Source organism: Cydia splendana, chromosome 20, assembly GCF_910591565.1.
Source record: "Cydia splendana chromosome 20, ilCydSple1.2, whole genome shotgun sequence".
NCBI lineage: Eukaryota > Metazoa > Arthropoda > Insecta > Lepidoptera > Tortricidae > Cydia > Cydia splendana.
This window is the reverse complement of record NC_085979.1, coordinates 14,031,496-14,054,120: the sequence shown is the minus strand read 5'-3', so window position 1 is coordinate 14,054,120 and position 22,625 is coordinate 14,031,496. Positions and strand designations below refer to the sequence as shown.

General features: G+C 38.7%; 3 protein-coding genes and 1 non-coding gene across 4 annotated transcripts; 2 read left to right on the top strand and 2 right to left on the bottom strand.

Moving 5' to 3' along the window:
- Window positions 1–3,403: 3,403 nt before the first annotated feature.
- On the bottom strand, window positions 3,404–3,476 carry Trnav-aac (transfer RNA valine (anticodon AAC)). The gene has a single exon. It is a non-coding gene; the product is annotated as a tRNA-Val (tRNA).
- Window positions 3,477–3,968: 492 nt separating this feature from the next.
- On the bottom strand, window positions 3,969–5,439 carry LOC134800942 (guanine nucleotide exchange factor MSS4 homolog). The gene is made up of 2 exons (XM_063773473.1): window positions 5,190–5,439; window positions 3,969–5,069 (listed from the first exon to the last, which is right to left on the bottom strand). Exons 1-2 carry the CDS (start codon window positions 5,310–5,312, stop codon window positions 4,830–4,832), a joined length of 363 nt encoding a protein of 120 aa, XP_063629543.1. The 5' UTR covers window positions 5,313–5,439; the 3' UTR covers window positions 3,969–4,829.
- Window positions 5,440–5,941: 502 nt separating this feature from the next.
- On the top strand, window positions 5,942–16,865 carry LOC134800577 (PSME3-interacting protein). The gene is made up of 8 exons (XM_063773067.1): window positions 5,942–6,127; window positions 6,618–6,716; window positions 7,557–7,677; window positions 8,422–8,530; window positions 8,876–8,970; window positions 10,179–10,299; window positions 12,269–12,335; window positions 16,843–16,865. Exons 1-8 carry the CDS (start codon window positions 6,031–6,033, stop codon window positions 16,848–16,850), a joined length of 717 nt encoding a protein of 238 aa, XP_063629137.1. The 5' UTR covers window positions 5,942–6,030; the 3' UTR covers window positions 16,851–16,865.
- An 82-nt stretch (window positions 16,866–16,947) lies between these two features.
- Window positions 16,948–18,579, top strand: LOC134800556 (piggyBac transposable element-derived protein 4-like). Its single transcript, XM_063773045.1, has one exon. It carries the CDS (start codon window positions 16,999–17,001, stop codon window positions 18,562–18,564), a length of 1,566 nt encoding a protein of 521 aa, XP_063629115.1. The 5' UTR covers window positions 16,948–16,998; the 3' UTR covers window positions 18,565–18,579.
- The last annotated feature ends 4,046 nt before the right edge of the window (window positions 18,580–22,625 follow it).

Here is a 22,625-nt window from a genome sequence, read left to right as displayed (position 1 = left end):
GCTGGACGTGACTATGACTATGTGCAGAAGTATTTCAAGAAGGCAGAAAATATGCTGAATAAGAACATAATGTCCGGCCCCACATCCGAATACCATTGCGATAAAGGAGCCATCAGTGCGAAATCACAAGAAATTAATGATCTTTTAAGACAAAAAAATAAAGTTATGCTCAAAGCATACGAAGAAATTGGCATGAACATTCTTGACGATCCTTTAATTCCATTCCCGAACGGCACCAGTGAAGCTTTCTATATGATTACGGACAAAGCTAGCAGAAGAGCGAGTACGGCAGAAGAATACTTGCTACCTTGCAAAGACAGGAAGAATTTATACATATTGAAAGAAGCGTATGTGACCAAAATTATAGTTGCTAATGGAGAAGCAAAAGGTGTTACCGTAGATACTAAATTTGGTAAAATTAACGTCTATGCAAAAGAGGTAATTCTTTCAGCTGGAGTGTTTAATTCCCCAAAGATATTGATGTTATCCGGTTTAGGGCCCCAGCAAGATTTAGAGCGACTCGGTATTCCGGTAGTCAAAGACTTACCAGTAGGATACGGGTTTCAGGATCAAGTATTTGCTCCTGTAGTGATAACTGGACAGACTGATCTGACGTCTGGTGTGACGACGGGGCTGTCGACGAATTTAGGTTCCTTCCCGGGACCACTAGTCTCTGGTGCCTTTACTTCTTCATCAGGTGATTTGGATCTCGCACACTACAGCTTAATATTTGGCTCTTTGAACCCATTATTTTTCTATGTAATGATTGTTAATTTAAACTATAACTTAAAGGTAACTAAATCGTTTTACCTTACTCAGCCTGCGAAAGAAAGAATGCTCATCCTCGCTACCTTAAAGAAACCAAAATCTAGAGGTAGAGTAACTCTCCGAAGCTCAGATCCAAGAGATCCACCTATGATTTATAACAATTACTTTGCTGATCAAAGTGACGTGGACAGAATGGTGGAGGCTGTAAGGAAGGTAGTGAAAGTTAAAGATACCTCATACTTCAAGAAAGCAAGAGGTAGATTCGTTAGACCACCATTGCCAGAGTGTGATAGCCTGGCATTTGACAGTGATGAATACTGGGCTTGTTACGTCAAGAACCTTGCTGCTACATTGTATCATAGTAGCAGCACGTGTGCTATGGGAGACGTTGTTGATGATGGATTTAAGGTGATAGATATAAAGAACTTGAGAGTGGTAGATGCGAGTGTGATGCCATCTGTACCCGAGTCGGCGACAGTTCTGCCGACGGTGGTGGTCGCTGAGAAGGCGGCTGATTTGATTAAGGAAGAATATGGAAAGTTTGAGGGATACAAAAAGTTTCCCTGTAAAGATAATTCAGTTTAATTACCTACTTACAAATAGTAATAACTGACTACCTATTGGTGATCCTAGGTTTATGAAATTGTCAGATAATAGTGCGGATGATTGATTATCTATGATTATGTACCACTATGGCCATAATTTAGATAAACAAGTATATACCTAAATTAAGCTAATGGTATATAATTATACACCAAAGCAAAATTATCATAATAGCAAGACATTAAAAATAATCTATGTAAAATTCTCTCTATACGTCTTATACCTATATTACATAGGTACAACATACTTACATACAAACGGCTAAAATTGTAAATCATAACACTTTCCCATATGCAGTCGCCGTAGTCGGGAAAGAATTTAAAAGTTATGCTTGTTTAATGGGTGACATGTACCCGTAAGGCTGCCAATGTTCTGCGCATCCAATACAACAACATTTTCAGGATGCTGATGAAGCTGCCCCGGTTCTGTAGCGCATCTGGTATGTTCGCGGAGGCGCACACGGACGGGTTCCACGCCATCATCCGCAAGAAAGTGGCCTCCTTGCTCAGTCGCGTTCGAAGCAGCAGCAACAGCATCCTGGGACTGTTTGCGTATAGGTTTGACTGCCCCATTTATAACAAATGGAGGCAAACAATGCTGGGGCTTGTGTAAAATATAGACATTAATTTATTTAGTTGTTATTTTAATTGTTATTAGTTTTTACTTTTTTGTATACTAACATAGAATAAGGCATTGTTACTAACAACTTTTATGGGCCACAGGTCTGAAATAAAGGAATATTTAATTTAATTAATTTAATTTAATAATCTTTAATAGGTATGCCGTCATATCTTTGTACATTTGTACAGGTGTTCTATAATGTATGTTACTTGAAATAAAAATAGGTACTAATTTATTATTCAACAAATGATTTATTATTGCTTCCTACTAGACCGTTCGGATCACGTGCACTATGTATCTACAGTTGTTAGACCGAGAGTACCGGTACCGACAGGGGCGTATTTTGAAATTTGGCGCCCCGGGTCAATAAGTTTCGTCGCCCCAAAAGTCAAGGAAGAAAAACAAAAAGCAAGACGCCAGGGGCGGCATACCCCGCCCTTGGCGGATTGGCGCCCGGGCCATGGCCCGGATGGCTTAGGGCAGCAGTCGGCAACAGGCGGCCCGCGGGTCGCATGCGGCCTGCGGACCTCTCACTTGCGGCCCGTGAGCCTCCCTGGCTATTTTGTATGTAACATTGACAAACGACAATGTCTGATAAAGTCATAAATTTTAACAAAGCGCTGCCCGCGTCAACTTCGCTAACTACTATGTGGCCCTTGGCTGCTAAAAGGTTGCTGACCGCTGGCTTAGGGTAAATATGCCCCTGGGATGGCGAGCACGCCGTAATAATGGCGCGCAATTAGGGAGGTAGGGGGAATATTACATTTCCTCCAGAGTTGTGTCTGGAGTCCGGACGGCCGCTGGCGGGGTTGCGGAAGAGTGCCGCAGTGTCCCTGTGACCTCGCCATATAGCGTTGAGCCGGCCAAGAGGGATTTTAGTGGGTATACCGTGGGCCTCATTAGCCTATACCTACGGGAGTCCCACATAACCACCCAGGCGCGGGGACGGGTGGTATGCGCGCCTGGGTGGTATGCGTAACGCATTTCCCCTCTAAAAAAAAAGGGTAAATATGCCCCTGAGTACCGAGACTTATAATTTTATCACATTATCTATTGCAGCGCGCTACGCAGGCGAGTTTCACAGTTACTTCTAAAGCCTAATTGACCAACTGAAAGCGAAGGTGTCCGTTTCATTAATTATGTAGTTCTATTTCCACTCTTACGTATATACATAGCGTGTGCAGCAGTCATGCATGCATCGTAAAACTTGAAGAAACAAAAAACAAACGCCTTTTAAAAATCTATGCGCAAATGCGCAACGTCATTTTATGTGATTGAAAATTAGCAGGCGTTGTATTACTATCTCTCGGTAGTATTCATTGGTTTGTAGAATAACATGTAATTCACAATTTAAAAACTTGATTAATTACCTATAATTAAATAAATAAAACAAAATAAAAAACAAAAGATATGTTTCCGCCCGGGATCGAACCGGGGGCCTTCTGCGTGTTAGGCAGATGTGATAACCGCTACACCACGGAAACGGATGGTGAAGAGGTCGAAATACTTGATCAGCATTTTTTTTGTGTTGGACCAAGTGAACTCTGCGATCAGCGTCATCTGCACGGCGTTTACTATGAAAGTTTTTTTTGTATACTTGAGTAATTGATTTGAGTCAATCGGTCCTCGCTAGAGTCGCTAGAGATACGGGCGGCCGTTTGCTCTTTCTTTCAGTAAGAGCTGTATTGGTAGTGGATTGCGGTGTCTGTTTAGTGGTTTTGGACAGGTTCCCCCAATGGTACGGGCGAACTGTGACAATGTCATCATTAACACTCACTGCCAGCACGAGCTACGCGCTACGACCGTAGCCGATAAAACGTATTTTCCGCGTCGTAGCGGAAAACACCTACGAAAGTACGAACCACTAATTAAATAATTCGTGGAGATAACTCACTAAATTTAATTATGGCTTAATTTATAATCTCACAGGGTGTTAATAATAAAATTCAGGATTATGCATAATAAGTATATTTACAGAAAAACATACAAAAATTATATTTATCAGTAAGCAATAAGCTCAAATCGTGCTCCGCACAAAATACCAAAGCAGTTGATAACCTAACTATTAATAATTGTTGAACTTATGAGCAAATTGGAAAGTCTCAGTAAATGTCTGAAAGACATTAGTGCAATTGAATAATAAGGGCTCTTATAGACGGCTTGCGAACTTGCATGCAATTTTAGTTACATTGCAAACCGTTAAAGTTATATCAATTCAGCCGACCAATCAAATAACACAGTGTAATGAAACTCGCATGCGAGTTCTCGCACCATATAAATGAGCCCTAAAGGTGGCAGGAAATATTTGCCTTGACATTTCAGAACTGTCACAACGATTTGGCTTCAATTCAAAAAGATCTACATTTTCAAAAGAAAATAAAATGGATTAGAGTATCTGTATGGTACCACTGTCATTATTTTATATTCATATTCATAAGCCATGATGTATTTTTGGGGTTGATTGGATATCCAACACAATATAATGTAGGTGCATTTTATGCAAAAATCTTTGCCATTTTTATTAGATTGTTTTTAAAATTTGACTGCTTGTAAATATGAACTCTTTAAATAATTAGTATTTATTGTAAAGTATTATTTTATCTTAGTTTATAGAGTTAATATTTAATCTGCAATTTATCAGGTCAGCATAAGTTGCATTAAAATAGGTAATCTAGTTGCTAGTTCCATAAAAAAAAGTGGCCACAGAAAAAATATCCTTCACAACAACCAGAATCACATGTACAAGCTTCAATTACAAGCATACTCTTGATATCTTTCCCTTTCCATCAATTTCAAGATTATAATAATATTAGCATCTAATCTAAATCAAGAACTATCTAGGAATGTACAATTCTTGACAACGCCACGTAGCTATGCTTGGTATTCATGTCATAGTAGCCCACCGGCCCAGCGTCGCAGTCTGCGCAGCTCAGGTATTTGTAATTGTCAACGGTGTGTGTAAAACCAATATTTTCAAATGTATACATGTTTTCTACGTGGTAGAACTCGTTCACTGTTTCGTTCTGTATCTCGCCCTCCTTACGGTTGTTGTCTTGCTGCATTAGAGGCAGAGCCATCTGTAAAACAAGATGTACAACTTATAAGTAAATTATAAATTGAACTTGTGAATTGATGTAAAAATATTACTAATTTCACCGAGAACATGTATCAATAGAAAGCTGAAACGCTATATATACCTCTTGCGTGATATAATTCGCAGATTTCTTGTCTAGAATTTTAGAACTGCAGAATTTGCATTTAACATTCATTTTGTTTTTTCCGTCTTCAACGAGATCTTTCTTGTTTTCTACGTCAGCCATGTTAAGGGATTTATGTGTCGAAATAGCAGGGAAGTAACGATTGGCTTTGATCTAAAGTTTTATGCAAATAAAATAGTTATTGTAACAATTCCCAACCGGTACGATACAGTTCGACGTGAACTTGAGAGCAAATTACATGACAATGACAGTGACAGAAAAGATTGACTGAAATTTTAAAGAGATAGCTATTACACCTCCAAGAACAAAAAATGTAGGACACGTATTTATTACAAATACATACTTTTGGATATAAAATATAAACATTACTTGTAATTTCTTGTATGATTGTTTAGACGATTATTTTTCCAATTAATAAAAATGCAACAGTTCAAACATATTGTGATTACAATGACTAAACCTAAATAATTACATTTCAACCAGGCTTTGTAAACGCTATTGATTGATGTCAATTGATGTTCATGAAGATTCGATTTTAAGATTTGAATATTTTTGTCACTATAAATAATATAAAAATGAAACTTTAAATCCTAAATTATCAATATTTACATGCACACTGTAAACATAATTTCAGCCAGGAGGATTATTACTTCAGTAGGAGAATTATTAGTTCATTGTTATATTTGTAGCAATACCCATAAACGTAATCAATTGAATAACATCGTCGAGGAGTTAAAAAAAAGTTAGGTTAGCAATACTAAAATAAAGAAAGTCGTTATACTGCTTTAATTTATCAATTTCTTTGTTAAAATTAAGGACAATGAGTTCTGGATTTATATCTGAATCCGAAATATTGGAGCAGAGACGACGTCGCCAAGAAGAATGGGACAAAGTTCGAACTGAAGACCAACCCAAAGGTAAACTAGCTTACCAATATTGTTTTGATGCGCCTACAGTGTATTTGTTATTGATGAAGATAATATTTTTGTGTGTTGTTATTTTAAAGTGCAAGTCAAATGGTCTTCAATGCTATAGTGTTATTTCGAGTATTGTAACAAACCCCTTAAGCTGTTAGGTTTGTAAAAGGTAAACGTCATATCATTTGCGTGCGTAATTTCTTTATCAATGCAACTATAATGAGTGATCAATCCAGTTAAAAATGTAATAATTGCTACTTTTATTCGCTATTATTTTTTCCTAAAAGCCAGCATCAGAACTTCTGCTATCCAAAGGTTGTCTGGAAGAGATCGCTTTTTAGCGATAATATCTATTCTCTACTTGTGTTGTTTTCATTCTGTATGATATTTTCTTCTTTTGAGGTGTGCAAGATAAATACTCTATCTTTCACACCTTGTATTGTATTGTATAGCACTCCATGAGTGGATAATCCAAGTTAATGTCTTACAGAGGCCCCAGAAGAGCCGTATGACACCAGGCCTCTGTACCAGCGCCTTGAGGAACAGAAGATGAGGAAGGACGCTGAATATGAGGAGGCTCACAAACTAAGTATGTTACAATGTTTACGTTAAGTATAAATATACTTATAACATATCTTCAGTTCAGTGGAATTATTAAAAAAAAACCAGCAAAGTGCGAGTTGGACTCGCGTTCCAAGGGTTCCATACATTAAGTATGACTCACGCTTGACTGCACATTTCTAATAGGTTTTCCTGTCATGTATAGGTAAGGAAGTGTATTGAATATTTTTTTCAAAATTTTAGACCCAGTAGTTTCGGAGATAAAGGGGGAGAATGGTCATTTCATGGCTATTTTCTTAAATAACTTCTAATCTATGTATTTTAAAATTATAAAAAAAATGGTTCCTTTTTTCCTTTTGAGGTATAAAGATGATAATTGTTGATATCTATGACCTCATTCAATATTAGCATTCATGGTTTTCTAAGGAAATCTATGTTTTATTTTGAACTTTGGTTGTATACTAAATTGTGAATAGGCCCCGGGAATAGGAGTAGGAGTAGGGCAGAATAGGAATAAATTGTGAAGGGCATAGGCTTTAAAAAGGCATAAACGATTCTGTCCTAGTGAATTTCACCTTCCCATTAGCGCCATAGTTTAGGCTTCATAATTGTAAATTTTTCTAGTATTTTATTTGGGACATTATTACAAAATTACACTTTCATACATAAAGTACCTACCATACTGCCCTGCTAAGCCAAAAAGCGCTATCTCAAAAGAAAATTCTTTGCTAACTTATACTTTAGTTTATAGGACTGAGAACTCCATTTTCAAAATCATTTGTTTTTTAGATAGAGCTATTCGGCAGCATAGGGCGTTGTTTAGTGCTAATAGATTTAACTAGACAATAATGATGTAACTTATAACCAGAAAACATGATCCGAGGGCTGGATGACGACGAGGTGGGCTTCCTGGACCTGGTGGAGCGCAGCAAGGCCAAAGCGGCGCAGCAGATCTCCTTGCAGGAGCAGAAGGAGATGCAGGAGTTCAGGTACTGCATTATTTATTAATATTTATTACTGAACGACCAGTCTGGCCTAGTGGGTAGTGACCCTGCCTGTGAAGCCGATGGTCCTGGCTTCAAATCCCGGTAAAGGCATTTATTTGTGTGATGAAGACAGATATTTGCTCGTGAGTCATGGGTGTTTTCTATATCTAAGAATGTATTTATCTGTATGAGTATGTACTAGGGCGGTTTGATAAGTAACTTGGTTCGACCTGAAACCAAATGTGTTGAGGAATGTTGTGTACTTTATGAACTGAAGCTTTATGAAACATGTGAAGAACTCACTCAGTTGAGATGCTTATGGCTTCATCTAATACGCGTACTTTTATTCTTCTGCCAGCTAAAACCATATTCTGAATTTCTATCGAACCAAGTTACTTCTCAAACCACCCTCATATATACCGTCACCTAGTACCCATAGTACAAGCTTTGCTTAGTTTGGGGCTAAGTTGATCTGTGTAAGATGTCCCCTAATATTTTTTTACATTCTCTTGATAACTTCTTTTTATTTTCATATATTTTAGTTTTTATATAATATTATAAGTTTTAGTTAAATTTTTAAGTAGGTTTATTTTAATTTTAGTTTAGTTTTTAAGTTAGTTTTAATGTTTTTTTTTTATTACTTATTTGATAAATAAACAATATTTTTTTTAAATTAATTAATTTAATATTAACATTATATAACGGCCAGTATGGAACCATGTTAATCGCAAGTTTGTGTTGTACCAGAGAGCGCGTGTCAACATTAGCCGAGAGCGAGGAGCTGACGAGGCTGCGCGCGCAGCTCGCGCCGGCGCGCACCACTCCCGCGCAGCAACAGAAGAACAAACTGCAAGGGGTATGTTCGCGTTACGCTTCCACGTTTCATTACCATATTAAGAGTAAGAATTAGAATTCGTTTATTGTTTACCGTGTCAAACGAGATGTTAAAATTATACATAGTCACAATGGCTAACCCTTTTCGGGTATACATTACCATGTATCGAGGATTAACACATTCAATGCCAACCAGGCGAACAAGATGTCCGCGCGAGGCCACATTAATTTCAGCTGTAGTACCACGATCCCGACTATCTGGTCGTCCGGCCTAGGAACGAAATCATAAAATACCCAATAGTCGAGTTTTAGGCACTGAATGTGTTAATTTATGAATGTAGAGTCAACTAAATTATTGTTGTCTTAGGTGGTGGTGAGAAAACGTAAAGCGAGCGAGTTGGAGGCAGAAAAAGGCGCCCCTGTGCCCCCGCCGGCCAAAACTAACGCCAATGGTACAGACAGGTAACTAAAACCGAAATTTGTTGATCGCAGGCCCGTAATAAAATCCATATGAGTGAATTGCAAAAAAAATGTACGTAATTAAGCGCAGTTAAGACGCTGTGATTACTCTTAACTTAATTGATTAATTTGTATTACGAAAATTAATTATGTAAATTGTATTTATTGCAAGCAGTGGTGGCCGAGTGGATATGATGTCTGACTTTCAATCCGGAGGTCGCGGGTTCAAATCCTGGCTCGTACCAATGAGTTTTTCGAAACTTATGTACGAAATATCATTTGATATTTACCACTAGCTTTTCGGTGAAGGAAAACATCGTGAGGAAACCTGCATACATCTGCGAAGAAATTCAAAGGTGTATGTGAAGTCCCCAATCCGCGTTGGGCTAGCGTGGGGACTATAGCCCAAGCCCTCTCGCACATGAGAGGAGGCCTGTGCCCAGCAGTGGGACGTATATAGATTGAAATGATGATGATGATGATGAATTCGTACACATATAAGTCTATAGCATACGTTAACACACTTTCATGCATCTAACTTAAATAGAAATGGCTTAACTGTGGTAACACAATGGAATCAATTAACTTTATACTAATTACAGGCACTTAACTATGTACAATTTTTTTGCAATTCACTCATATGCTCAAAACCTTGATATTGACTGAACCAGCTGCCAAGGACAAATAGATACCATGCCTGTAGCAGGGTCTGTCATCTGCTGACATAAATTGGAAACTTAAACATGACTTTCTAATTTTTAGGGTTCCGTACCCATTAAGGGTAAAAACTGGACCTTAGTATTAAGACTTCGCTGTCCGTCGGTCACCAGGCTGTATCTCATGAACCGTGACATCTAGGCAGTTAAATTTTTTTACAGATGATGTATTTCTGTTGCCGTTCTAACAAATATTAAAAAGAGAATAAATTGTGGCGCCCCTCGGGTAAAGGTACCATATGGCGGTTGGCGCTTACGACGCGTAGCAGCGTTTACGTATAGGAGCATCGTGAATAACAACGTAAGCGCCAGCCGCCATAAGGTACCTTTTCCCCTGGAACGTCACATATAAATATTTAAGTGGGGCTCCCATACAACAAACGTGATTTTTTTGCCGTTTTTTGCGTAATGGTACGGAACCCTTCGTGCGCGAGTCCGGTTTTTTAAATCGAATCAAACACATGTATGCATAAAGACAATATATTTGTTTTTCAGTGTGCCTTCCGCCGACGGAGTTGAATTAGGAGCGATGCGGTGCGTGGGAGTCTTGCCCGGGCTGCGACACTACGGCACTGATTCCTCTAGTGACACCGGGGACTCTAGCGACAGCGAACCAGTGAGTTAATTTTTTTGAAGTGAAAACTTCTTTAGCGGCGCTGTGCACTTTTTGTGATGGGAAAAAAATGCTAACCTCGATACAGCGTAAGACGTAAGGCGTAACCCTCTAATACCGCGCGGCGAAAATGTATGCCTGAGCCTGCTGTTACGTTTAGGCGGCGCAGGGCGCTTGCGTGACGTCACGTGTGACGGACAATGTCATTGTGTTTTTCTTTTTTGATTTAAATGCCATCTAGTGAGTTTCCCTCAAACTGGTATTAATATATAATAACTGTAGTACGCACAGTGATGTGCTTAGGGGTTTCAAGTAATGCGACGAAATAACGCTAGATGGCGTTAACCTCAATTATCCATAGTGCTGCAGACATTTTGTACTAGATGGCGCTGTTATTAATATTTTGAGTTACAATGTCGTTGAGCTTTCACTTCTGCCGGCACTCCCGGAGTGCAACCCGTAGTTTTTTTTTCGACTACAGATATAGAGGTACAATAGGCGGGTCCACACAGAACGAACCGCCTCGCGAGGAAATTGCCGCGCGAAATAGCTCGGTCGGTGTAGACGTGCCTCGCCCGAGGCAATACGATCGAGGCACGTCTAGACTGAGCTGCAATGTCCTCGCCTAATGATCTATGTTTTCACAAATATTTTTGTTTTAAAACAGATAATTGTACAACTGAATTCCTAAATCAATATATTTGTCTTTCGATGTATTATATGAATCTATTTATATTCTTACACAACTGCCGAAGGAAGATTATTTTTTTACTTCATCTCAAAAAATTAAAATCATAAATATTGGGCGCCAATAGTACATTGTAGGAGAGGACGGAAAACCGCTAAAAGATGGACGAGTCGTTTGAGGGCCGACACGTTAGTGGAGGCCCTCTAATAATACGAGTCCATCTTTAGCGTTTCCGGCCGAGGCATTACATAGTGCTTTTCACGACTACTGCGAGGAAATAAGAAAACATTTGCATAACTATAAGTACTATCCCGCGATTTCTCTGGTAGCAAATTACTAGCCACTGCCTGTGCTGTCTCTTGAATTTCGGTAGGCGTCAGCGTAAGAATATCATTTTCTTCACTAACTCATTTTTATAGCGAGCGTTGATACGTGTTTCTTGTATTTTTTAATCAAACACAATTTACACTATCCAATTCAGTAAGCAGTAAGTATTTTCAGATCCCGCCTTTTTTACTTTTTTTATCACTTTTAAGAGGCGTTTTTCTGTTATTTGCTTCAAACCGACTCTAAACTTAGAAGCGTTTTTGTTAAAAAAAAAACCACAAACAGCTTCAAAAGTAAAAAAACGCCTTAAGCGTGAACTGAATGGATAATTGTAAAAAAAAATGAAATGAATGGTTTTGACATATCTTTTTTTTAAACAAGAAATTGGTCCTATAAATAACCTAATTTTATTTTTGAAGGAAAAAGTTGCACCAAAAAAGACCTTTTATTGATTTTTATGTTTTAAATGATACTCATTGCTGTAGCGAACCGTCATCAATGACAGATGATGATAACAATGAAACATTGTAGTAGTGGTGGTTCAGGTGCTACAGCTATTGCCTACTTTCCAGCTTGGTTTTAGACCATCTATTGCCATATTTCCGAACAGTGGCGTGAAAACATTATAGAATAAATCAGAGACATTCTTATACACGGTGCCTAAAAAATAGCAGCATTCCCGTTGCCAGGGAGGTTGAGGGATTATACTAAGCAACTTTTACTATGGGACCAACCCCGAAATCACGAAAAAAAAATACCCTCCCATAGAAAATGGATCAGCCAAAATGTATGAAACAGGCAAATTTTTTTTTCGCGATTTCGGGGTTGGTCCCATAGCAAAAGTTGCTCAGTATAATCCCTAAACATGCCAGGGCAACGGGAATGCAGTTATTTTTTAGCCACCCTATATAATATGATGACAACAGCTTGACTAAAAGTGTGTGATGGTTGTTTCAGGAGGACAAATGCTGCAAGCGCGACCTTCTGGGCCGGCGGCCGTCCACCGACAAGCACAAGGAGAAAAGTTAGAGGCGCACAATATTACTATTCTTACTTAGGCCATAGAGTAATATAAGTAAAGAAAGAGTGGTAACTCCATACATCAGTTTTCTTACCAAACTTCAACTTCTTCAACTTCAACATTTATTCAGCAAATAGGCCACAAGGGCACTTTTACACGTCAACATTGAATTTACATACAAGCAATAGTACATTATTGTCGAGGCTCGGAAGTAGCTACTTGCAGGCTGAGGATTCGTTTTAAACGGACGACCTTGGGAGTCCGTTTAATTGAATCCGAAGCCAGCAAGTAGCCTTCCAGCCGAGTCATATATAGTGCTTTTCTCAAAAATGGTGCAAGAAATATAAATATTAAAGAAATATTTTACAAAAGCAACTTTCTTACGTATATATTTTCACAGAAAAAAGTAGAAACAATTGAAAAAATTAGCTTTGCCGCCTTTTTATTTTTTTAATAATAAAATAGAAGTGTATTTTTCTGCCGAAAATACGCCAACCTATTTGAGACAGCTAAATAGTCGCGGTACTAATCATATGTTTGGCTGTTTAATGGGCCTGTGCCTTCATTTGATATGGCCATTTCAACTTTTAAAAAGTTTGGAAACCCGACAAATAATGGAATTTGTATGCAACATTGCAGTCCCAAAATCGAGACTGCAATGTTTTTAACTTTTTAATTTTTGACTGACCATAAACTACGCGCTTCGCAACCTATTTTTTAAACGGCAAAGTCGACTTTGCCGTCCATTTTTGAGAAAAAATAATAACAATACATCAACAATTTTATAAAATACAACACGCGCGTTATTTCGTAGTCGACATCTAACGTCAAGTAGTGGAACTATCAGTACCGCTGGCACAATTTACAATTAATATTAGAAGCAGAAGGAGTTGAAAATAGAGTTTCGAGTAATCCGGTTATAATATTAGCTGAAAATTGTTGAGCATTAGAGTTTTTGTTCGCTGCGACATATATTGTCGACTAGCATTACTGATATATTCCGCTACTTGACGCTGGATGTCTACTACGAAATAACGCGCGTTTTGGTGAGAAAACTGATGTATGGAGTTACCACTTTCTTTACTTATATTACTCTATGCTTAGGCGGTGAACCGCAGTGCTGTTGCTGCAAGTAAATGGGTTGAAGGAATGTGTACAGATCACTGATTTAAACTTTCACGATTATTAAACATTATCAAACTGCACTCAGGACTTAATCGCATATTTAAGTTTTAAAATTTACCTCCGACGTTTCGAGGACGGTGTTGTCCCTGTGGTCTTGGAGAAGACTGGCTCAAGTTGACATCAACATCTTCTAGCCGCGCGAGTTTTTCGTACTACCCGCACTTGGTCTTGTTTATCAGTTTGAACGTTTTGCGCACTAGGGATGTTACTCTGTCGACACACAACACTAACGATATTCGATTTATCAACTGTCGATATTCGTTTCCGCTTACATTTACTAATGACTGGATTCCATGTGGATGAGATCTTAAAACTCTCGTCACGATTAAAAACTAAACTAAATTTTAAAACAAATACGCGATTAAGTCCCGAGTGCAGTTTGATAATGTGGACAGATGTAGTGCATAATTATTTTCTATCGTATTTTCACGGAAACGTACGAACGTGTCTTGCATTTCAGTCAGTCTCGGTACAAAAAGTACTGAGCTTGACTGAAGTACCATGACAAATACGAACGTTTCCGAAAAAATACGATTGTAAATTTATGCACTACATCTGTGCAAGCGATGAATTAGGATAACAGTTTCAGCTGAAATCGAATTTAACTCAACTCGCCGAAAAATGCAAATTTGTTAAGGATTATACAAGAAGTTTTGTGGTTTTTTTTAAATTAGCGTAACACGTTTTAAAAACTCGATCGTGATTCCTAGACGCAGGATTGGATTGAATTGATCTTATAATAAATTAATTGTTACTACATTTTTATAACCGGTTGCTAAGTTGAGCAAAAAGACCAGTCGATACTTAGTTCAAATTATGTTCTTAGTATTTTTAATATTTAAAACTTAAGAATAATATAATATTGAAGATGAGTAAATAATTATAGTCTGGTAATCTTTATCAAAAAGCGTCATTCCTCATAGTTATAAATGGTGTCATTTAGCGTGTTTCCAAACGTTGCCTCACTTTATTTGCTAGGACGCAACGGGTGCTGCCCTCATTTTGTGGGCTTTTCTACGTTAACTCTTATGGAGTAAATTATTAGTTCAAACGGCTGCTTTAAGAGGAAAGGGGACAGTCCCCAATTTACTCTCTGGGTATTGACATTATGCAAAATATTTTTGCTTAACTTGACGCTAGATGTCGACTACGAAATGAAGAAAACTGAAGTACGGAGTTACCACTCTTTATTTACTTATAAAAGTTATAAATATTACTCTATGATTGGACTAATACATATAAAGTAACGCCATTTACAACAACTATGGGGAACGATTTCTTTGCCATTAAGACATTACCGGTCAATTGTATTCATTTGTCTATAATAATAGTTCGCTTTGCTAGAATTTTTCAAACGTTAAAATCGTCACATCACTAAAAATTAGAATGTATTACCTATACAAAATCACGGGTTCAAATATTTTCAAGTAGTAAGCAAATTAAGTGCTGCGGTATTATAGTTCATAATGAAGGTTTCCTAATATAATATTATATTCAGTAACAGTTTAAATACGAAATTAGAATTGTAACTCGTTCAAGGCTTGTAGGGGGTTTATTACAATTTAGACTGTTTAATGTAATTATGTAATTAAATGTATCTTATTGTAATTGTTGTTTTGTTTGTTTTAGTTATATGCTTAGTTTTATGTGATTTTACCATTTACAAAGCATTTCAATTATTATTTATCGATTTATCCTAATTTTGTTCCTATTGTATGGTAGAATATACATTGAACTAAGTACGTCTATTTTTACCCCACTATGGCAAGTTTTTGTTCGTTATTTTTTGGGTGTATTCCTATTTCTCCCCGCCGGGCACAGATGGGTATAGATACATTCATATGAATCAATCCCAGCTGTCCCCACCTGGTGTACTAACAGCAACACTCCTAACTGGTACATCGGTGGACATTATAACAAAAGGCATAAGGTCCACCGATGTACCAGTTAACAGTGTGACCAGTCACGGGGGGGGACAAATGGGAATACCATTTATTGCTATACTCATTAGTGAATGTAAAATTAGCTTCCGCATTTCCATATATAGGACCTAAATCATATAAAATTTATTTAAATGACATTAAAAGTTTACCATATGAAGTCTTAATATTACCATCTTTAACCTTTTAAATGCTATAGAATTTTTCATCGAACGTTCATGAAGTTCGAAAGTTTCGTCTTATTTATCAGACAGCGGCGATATGAGCCCGATTTTGTGTGTCTTATACATCAGTCTACGGCGGTTAAAAGGTTAATAAGAAACCGGTCCAAATGAAAATTGCAAAAACCTGCAATTGTAGCAAATGTGTTAAGTTAATGTTACATTGACATCATTTTGCTACGCAATTTGAAGTCAATCCGAACTGGGCCTTAACTTTTTGCAATAATTGTAACGCGTTTTTGCAATTTTCAGATGAGGAGAACGGGGAAGCTTCGAACGAGGGTGATGCGGTCGGAGATAAAAACAAGGTAAATATTAAGCTATGAGTTTTATAACTAGATTAGATATCTGAATTTTGGCATCAATGGGGTTGGCAACTGTCAAAGGTTTGCCTAGATGGCGCCATCATAGCTTGCCCCTTTTTCTATGAGATTTGGCTTAAAGAGCTGGCATCCAGGGTATTAAAAAAACAAAAATTTGACACAATTCTAGGGATTGACGGGGCAAGCTATGATGGCGCCATCTGCTAAAAACTTCCACCGGCCAACCCCATTACTTGACGGTTTTAGAATTTTACACATACAAACAGTAACACTCCTAAGTTCCTAACTGTACATCGGTGGACCTTATTACAAAAGGCATAAGGTCCACTGATGTACAGTTAACAGTGTGGGCGATGGTACAGTCACCTGCAATAATATGTTACGCAACGAAGGCCGCAAAAATATCTGACACGATCTTATTTGTAGAGCCATAAAAGCGTGTCACATATTTTTGCGGACTCGAAGAGTAACATATTATTGCAGGTGACTGTACAGGTAGATTTCACACCGATCTCGCTATATCGTAATGACATAAGGGATACGTATAGGTGCAAGTACCTATTATACTTACTTTACTCTTTGGGTGCAAGCATGTACTTATCGCTCTTAGAGTTGGTCAAAGACCTACCTATAGGTAGTCTTTCTAACACGGCATAACGTCGATATTTTTGGACTGGTTCCGCCGTGACGAGGTGGCTTAGGGGTTCATGGCGTTAGCCGCAATAGCTAAAGACGCTGGTTCAAATCCGGCCTTTACCACTGGAGAGCTTCGTCACTTTTTCTATAGTATATGTCATCTATTTCAATTTACTATCATTGTTGTTCATCATAATTTTTCCAGAAAAATAAAAGGCCTAAAGACCCCAACGTGATATCCGTAGACTCCGGCAGCGAGGCCGACGACGAAGACTTCATACGATCCCTGCTCTCCGTACAATACCAGGCCAATTTCAAACTGGAACCCGCCCCAGAAGAAACCTTCGACACCTACGACTGTATGAACCAAAACTTCTACTGGTCACAGGATTTCAGCACATACGCCGGCCGACAGGAACCTTACAACTTCGTACCTGGCTCCAAAATCAACTCCCAATCCCCATATGAGCTATTCACATCAATATGGGATAGAAATATCATGCAGAAAATCGCGGATGAAACTAACAAGTACGCCTGGCAAACTATCACCCCTAAATGCAAGACTGAAGGCGGCATACCGAACACTTCTAGACTTTCTAGGTGGAAAGACACTACGGTTGAGGAGTTGTATCTTTTCTTCGCCGTTTTGATTTTCATGCCGTTTTGCCACAGAGAAAAACTTGCGGATTACTGGTCGACGGGCAGGTTGGAAATGTCTAACTTCAGATCGTTAATGAGTAGAAATAGGTTTCAGTTGCTCCTCAGATTCCTACATTTTGTTGATAATGACACGCTCCTGGTTTCTAAAGTAACTGGAAATGAGAAGAAATTGGCTAAAATTAAACCTATCATAGATTACTGTAATATGAAATTTAGTAATCTTTACGTGCCTGGACAGTATTTGAGTCTCAACGAATCGTATCCGCTGTGGAAAGGTCAGTTTAATTGGGAGAGAAGCATTAAGAACCGAGAGCAGTTCGGCTTTAAATCGCATGAGCTCTACGAAGCTAGGACTGGTTATTTATTGAAATTCCTCATAGATACCGGTCGAGGGACCGACGAGAGAGCGCACGCGAAAACCACCCTTAAACTCATGCAGCAATACTTAGACAGAGGCCATTCTGTGGCTATGGATGCCACATACACACAAGTCCCTTTAACTCGGTACTTGAAAACGAGACGGACCGACGTCATCGGCTTAATAAACAAGGAGAGACCTCTCATCCCTGAGGTTATTAAAAATATAGATGATAAGAGATTACAGAAAGGAGAGTTACTCTCCTGGCAGAGCGGAGATATATCCATTATATCCTGGAAAGACGCGGAACTCACCACAATAGTGTCAACCTACCACAAACCAGATATGGTGTTAGTCGCTCAGAATAGCTTAAGTCACATGCTCCCGAGAATCCCATTAGCTCTCCACGACTACAACAAATGCAACGTAGACAAAGACAAAAAAATGTCCTACACCATGGAGAGGAAACGAGGTCTCAAATGGTACATCAAGATATTCCGCCGACTATTAAACTCCAGCATTCTAAACGCTTACGTTCTTTACCAGTCGACCTGTAACACTTCGAAACCTATAAGCCATAGGAATTTTCGTTACGATCTGGCTGAAAATTTGGCAGTTCGCTACGGAGTTAACAAAGTATCCGCCCAACCGGTGTCTAGAAGCAACGAGATTAGGTTAGACGGTAAAAACGACCATTATCCGACCCACACAGAAATGCCAAGTGGCAAAAATCGGAGGAGTAGACGTCGATGCCACCGGTGCCAAGCGCTTGGCCGCCGTAGTCAAGTCACGGTGATGTGTGCCAAGTGCCAAGTCGGCTTGTGCATTGGGCCGTGCTGGAAGGAGTACCACACGCTTAAATGTTTGAATAAAGAGAAACCTAAGAAGAAAGGTAAACTTCGTAGATAATTGGCCAATAGAGTAAGAAATGGCTTAATACCACAGAATATAATGGTACTACTGTACAGAAATTGCTGCGTTTTGTGAGAGCGGCGGTCGCCTATAGTCCGACAAGAAATTGTAGAAAGTTATTGAGGGCTGTATTCCTACGTATAAACTGTCACATTTTTGACGTAAAATGGCAACAATTTAGTATGGACATTTTTTAGTTCAATTTTATTTAATTTGTACTATTTTATGTCGCACTATACGTAGTCGCGTTACTGCAGTTCACTTTCTTGTAACGCTAATACAACTGGCTTGAATAAAATATAAACTGAAATCCAATCACGATGTCTTTCGTTTGGAGTCCGATGAAATAATAACCGAATACTTTGTAAAAACCGTATATTAAATTTCACATCAAAAAATTTATTACAGTACATGAATTCAATAATAATTACAATAAATTAAGTGTATACCATGAAAGCAAGCATTTTACTTATGTTTACGTATTTACTGGATGTGGACACTACTGCATAGTAATGATCTAATGATATGTTCAATAATACATAAGCTTTGTCAATACCAATACAATTCAATTTTATTGGAAGGAATATACAAATTATGCCTTCTTAACAACTTATAATACTGTCCTACAATACTTTTATCATTAAATATATTCACCTTTATCGTCAATCAATGTACAGTTAACAGTAAACTTGTATTTTATTTATTTATTTATTTATTTATTTATTTATTAAACTTTACACATAAATTAACAGTATGACACCAAAGCACTTATGTGGTATATTACATAATAATATTAAAATTCAAAAAAATATTTATACAACAACAAATAAACTTATAACAATGAGATCCGGGACGCATTTTTACATTATAATATTTTCTATGCACCTTATCAGTTTCCTGTAAAATACACCAGCACTATCAGCAAATATATCTACATCATCTGACTCCAGTATGATGCGGTTAAGAGCAGTTCGGGCCCGAGCGGTGGGAGCGTGGGCGCCTCGCTGCGTGCGCGCGCCGTTGCCCGCGAACAGGCGCCGCCGCCGCCGCGCAGCACCGCGCCGCCCGCGCCGCCACACCCGCCCGGCACGCCTGTTGCGACGTTCGCCCGCGGCACTTGCAGTCCCATTCTCTCAAGCACGGATGCGCCATCTACTTTATTGTGAAGTAGTTGTCGATAGTGCATTATGTCTAGCAGCTTTCGTCTAGTCTCTAGTGTTTGAAGGCCGACCATTCCTGTTACGAATAAAGACGGATACATGTAGGGGTAATATCCATACAGACGTTTGTAGACATGTCTCGAGAATTTCTTTTGCACTCTTTCCAACATCGTGGTATATTTAGTTTCATAGGGATCCCATACTACAGCACCAAATTCAAGGCGACTACGGATGTAAGCGTTGTAGAGCATGACTGCCACCTTTATGTTGGAAAATTGTGAAGATATTCTAAATATAAAACCTAGCGTTTTCGAAACTTTTTTGCATATTGTTATTATATGAAGTCTGAAGTCAAGTTGTTTGTCCAAATTTAGTCCTAAGTCGCGTATTTTGTCAGTCTGTACTAAAGGTGTGTCATGTAGTCTGTAGGTGGTAGGAATCGGCGTTCGGAGTCTAGAGAAAGTTATATGGATACATTTGGATACGTTAAAGTGTAGGCGGTTGTCGTTACTCCATTCAGCAATAGCGTCTATGTCCTTTTGTAGTTGCTGTCGGTCGTGGTCGTCCTTAATACGATGGAAAAGTTTGATGTCATCGGCAAACATCAAACACTGGGCTGTACTGACAACGGCTGGTAAATCATTAATCATTATTAAGAATTGGGTAGGTCCTAATGTACTGCCCTGGCTTACACCAGAGCGAGTATCATAGTGTGGAGATTCATATCCGGCAAGTTTAACATATTGCTCTCGATCCTGTAGATAATTGGCGAAAAAGTGTAAAAGCCTAGGAGTGAAACCAATGTCTGCGAATTTTCGCAGCAGGATATCATTGTCTACAAGATCGAAAGCCTTACGAAAATCAAAGTATGCTGCATCAACTTGCATCCGGGCATCCATAGCTTCCGTAATGTAGTCAACTAACACAACATGGTTTGTCGTTGTTGACCGACCACGACGGAAACCATGTTGAGCGTCATTCATTTTTACTGCGATCTGTTGAGCGATAAGATGGTCTACAATGGATTCAAACAATTTGCCAAACACTGACAGCACAGCAATGGGTCTATATCCTGTTACATCGGATCCTGTACTACTCTTGGGGACAGGGGTTACTCTCGATACTTTCCAGCAGGACGGATACTCCGCACACCGTAGAGAGAGATTGAATATAGCTAGAAGGGGTGACTCAAGAGCAGATATACAATCTTTCGCTAAAAAGGTAGGTATGCCATCAGGCCCAGCAGCGCTCTTCGGCTTGAGCCGCTTTGCAGCGCGTCGTATGTCAGTGGTGCTGATGGCATCAATGGCAACCCGCGCCGAGTCGCGTGCATCTCCGCTGCGCGTTGCGCTTTCCCGCGCCGCATCTTCGGCGTTTAGTCGCGGTACCTCATTATGAAAGACTGAGCTGAAATATTGAGCAAAGGCATCTGCCGCGTCCTGGCCCGAAATCGTTCGGTCTTGATAGGTATATTCGTCACTTATTTGGTTCATATTTTTACGTTTGCTCTTTACATATTTCCAAAACTTTTTTGGGTCGTTAGTTATGTCTCGCTCAACACCTGTTTTATATTTTTTATACTCACAGTCAATCAAAAATTTAGCTCTACCTCTATAATATTTAAACATTTCTTTATTGAATTCAGCGCCAGTTACTTTAATTTTTTTTAAATGAAAGTATTTGTTTTGTAGGGTTTGTTTAATTTCAGATGTATACCAAATCGGGTAAATGTATTTTCCTATTGTAGGTGGTGGATTTTTTTTTAATGGAACATGGTGGGAAATGCATTCCCTTAATTTAAAATAGAATTCTTCGGTTGCTGCATCAACACTTACCGAATCTAACACAGATGTCCAATCGGTTTTGGCTATGCTTTCATATAGTGCACTAAAGTCTGCTTTGCGAAAGTTCCATTCAGGTACAGGAGAGACAGTTGGTGGTTGCTTACAAACGAAGAGAGAATGGGCATGCGCCCGCGGCAACTTTATACTCACCTGTAGCGGCGGATGGTAGTTGTCGGGCGGCACGAGCGCCGCCTCAGCGAGCTCTACTATCACTCGCTCCTGCCCTAAACCACTTAGAACCAAGTCTAATAACCCGTCTTGATTATTGCGAATGGTATTGTGCTGATGTATTTCACAGAACTCAAGAAAACATTCAAATTGTTGGCGTACCTGCACACTACATGAATTAAGATTAAAATCACCTAAAATTAACACGTCTAAATCTGAATATTGACCAAAGGTGCCCCTCAAGTAATTTTTAAATTCGTTAAAATGAAATTAGTTTTTTTAGTATTCTTAACAGCTTGCTTTCAGTAGCAAACATTTTGGTGAATGACCTGTAGTGAATGAATGATATATCTAGTTATGAGATAAAATAATAAATATAAATAAATAAGGGGACATCTTACACAGATCAACCTAGCCCCAAACTAAGCAAAGCTTGTACTATGGGTGCTAGGCGACGATATACATACTTATATAGATAAATACATACATATATACATAGAAAACACCCATGACTCAGGAACAAATATTAGTGTTCATCACACAAATAAATGCCCTTACTGGGATTCGAACCCAGGACCATCGGCTTCGCAGGCAGGGTCACTATCCACTAGGCCAGACCGGTCGTCGAAGTCGATAACTCTTCGATTGGTTTTGGTCTGATCTCTGATAGCATCCGAGCTTTACAAACGACTACTTTTATACTCATGTAGTCTCTTTCTTTGCCAATCAAGTTAAATGTAATGAAACATCATATATGATTCCTTTCAGCTTGCCCGTTTATCGCATTCTAGTTGAGCTTGAGGCAGTGTATGTTGTCTGAGGAGACTGTTAAGCTAGTGCGGTATACAAAGGCTTTGATTTTTTTAATGCATTTGACATTTGAAAA

Bases quoted from the DNA above. Each gene is read 5' to 3' on its own strand.
- LOC134800942 (XM_063773473.1), bottom strand. From the start codon at position 5,312: ATGGCTGACGTAGAAAACAAGAAAGATCTCGTTGAAGACGGAAAAAAC. The intron at 5,070-5,189 runs GTATATATAGCG...CTTGTTTTACAG, and splicing joins CGAATTATATCACGCAAGAG to ATGGCTCTGCCTCTAATGCA.
- LOC134800577 (XM_063773067.1), top strand. From the start codon at position 6,031: ATGAGTTCTGGATTTATATCTGAATCCGAAATATTGGAGCAGAGACGA. The intron at 7,678-8,421 runs GTACTGCATTAT...GTGTTGTACCAG, and splicing joins AAGGAGATGCAGGAGTTCAG to AGAGCGCGTGTCAACATTAG. The intron at 8,971-10,178 runs GTAACTAAAACC...TTTGTTTTTCAG, and splicing joins AACGCCAATGGTACAGACAG to TGTGCCTTCCGCCGACGGAG.
- LOC134800556 (XM_063773045.1), top strand. From the start codon at position 16,999: ATGAACCAAAACTTCTACTGGTCACAGGATTTCAGCACATACGCCGGC.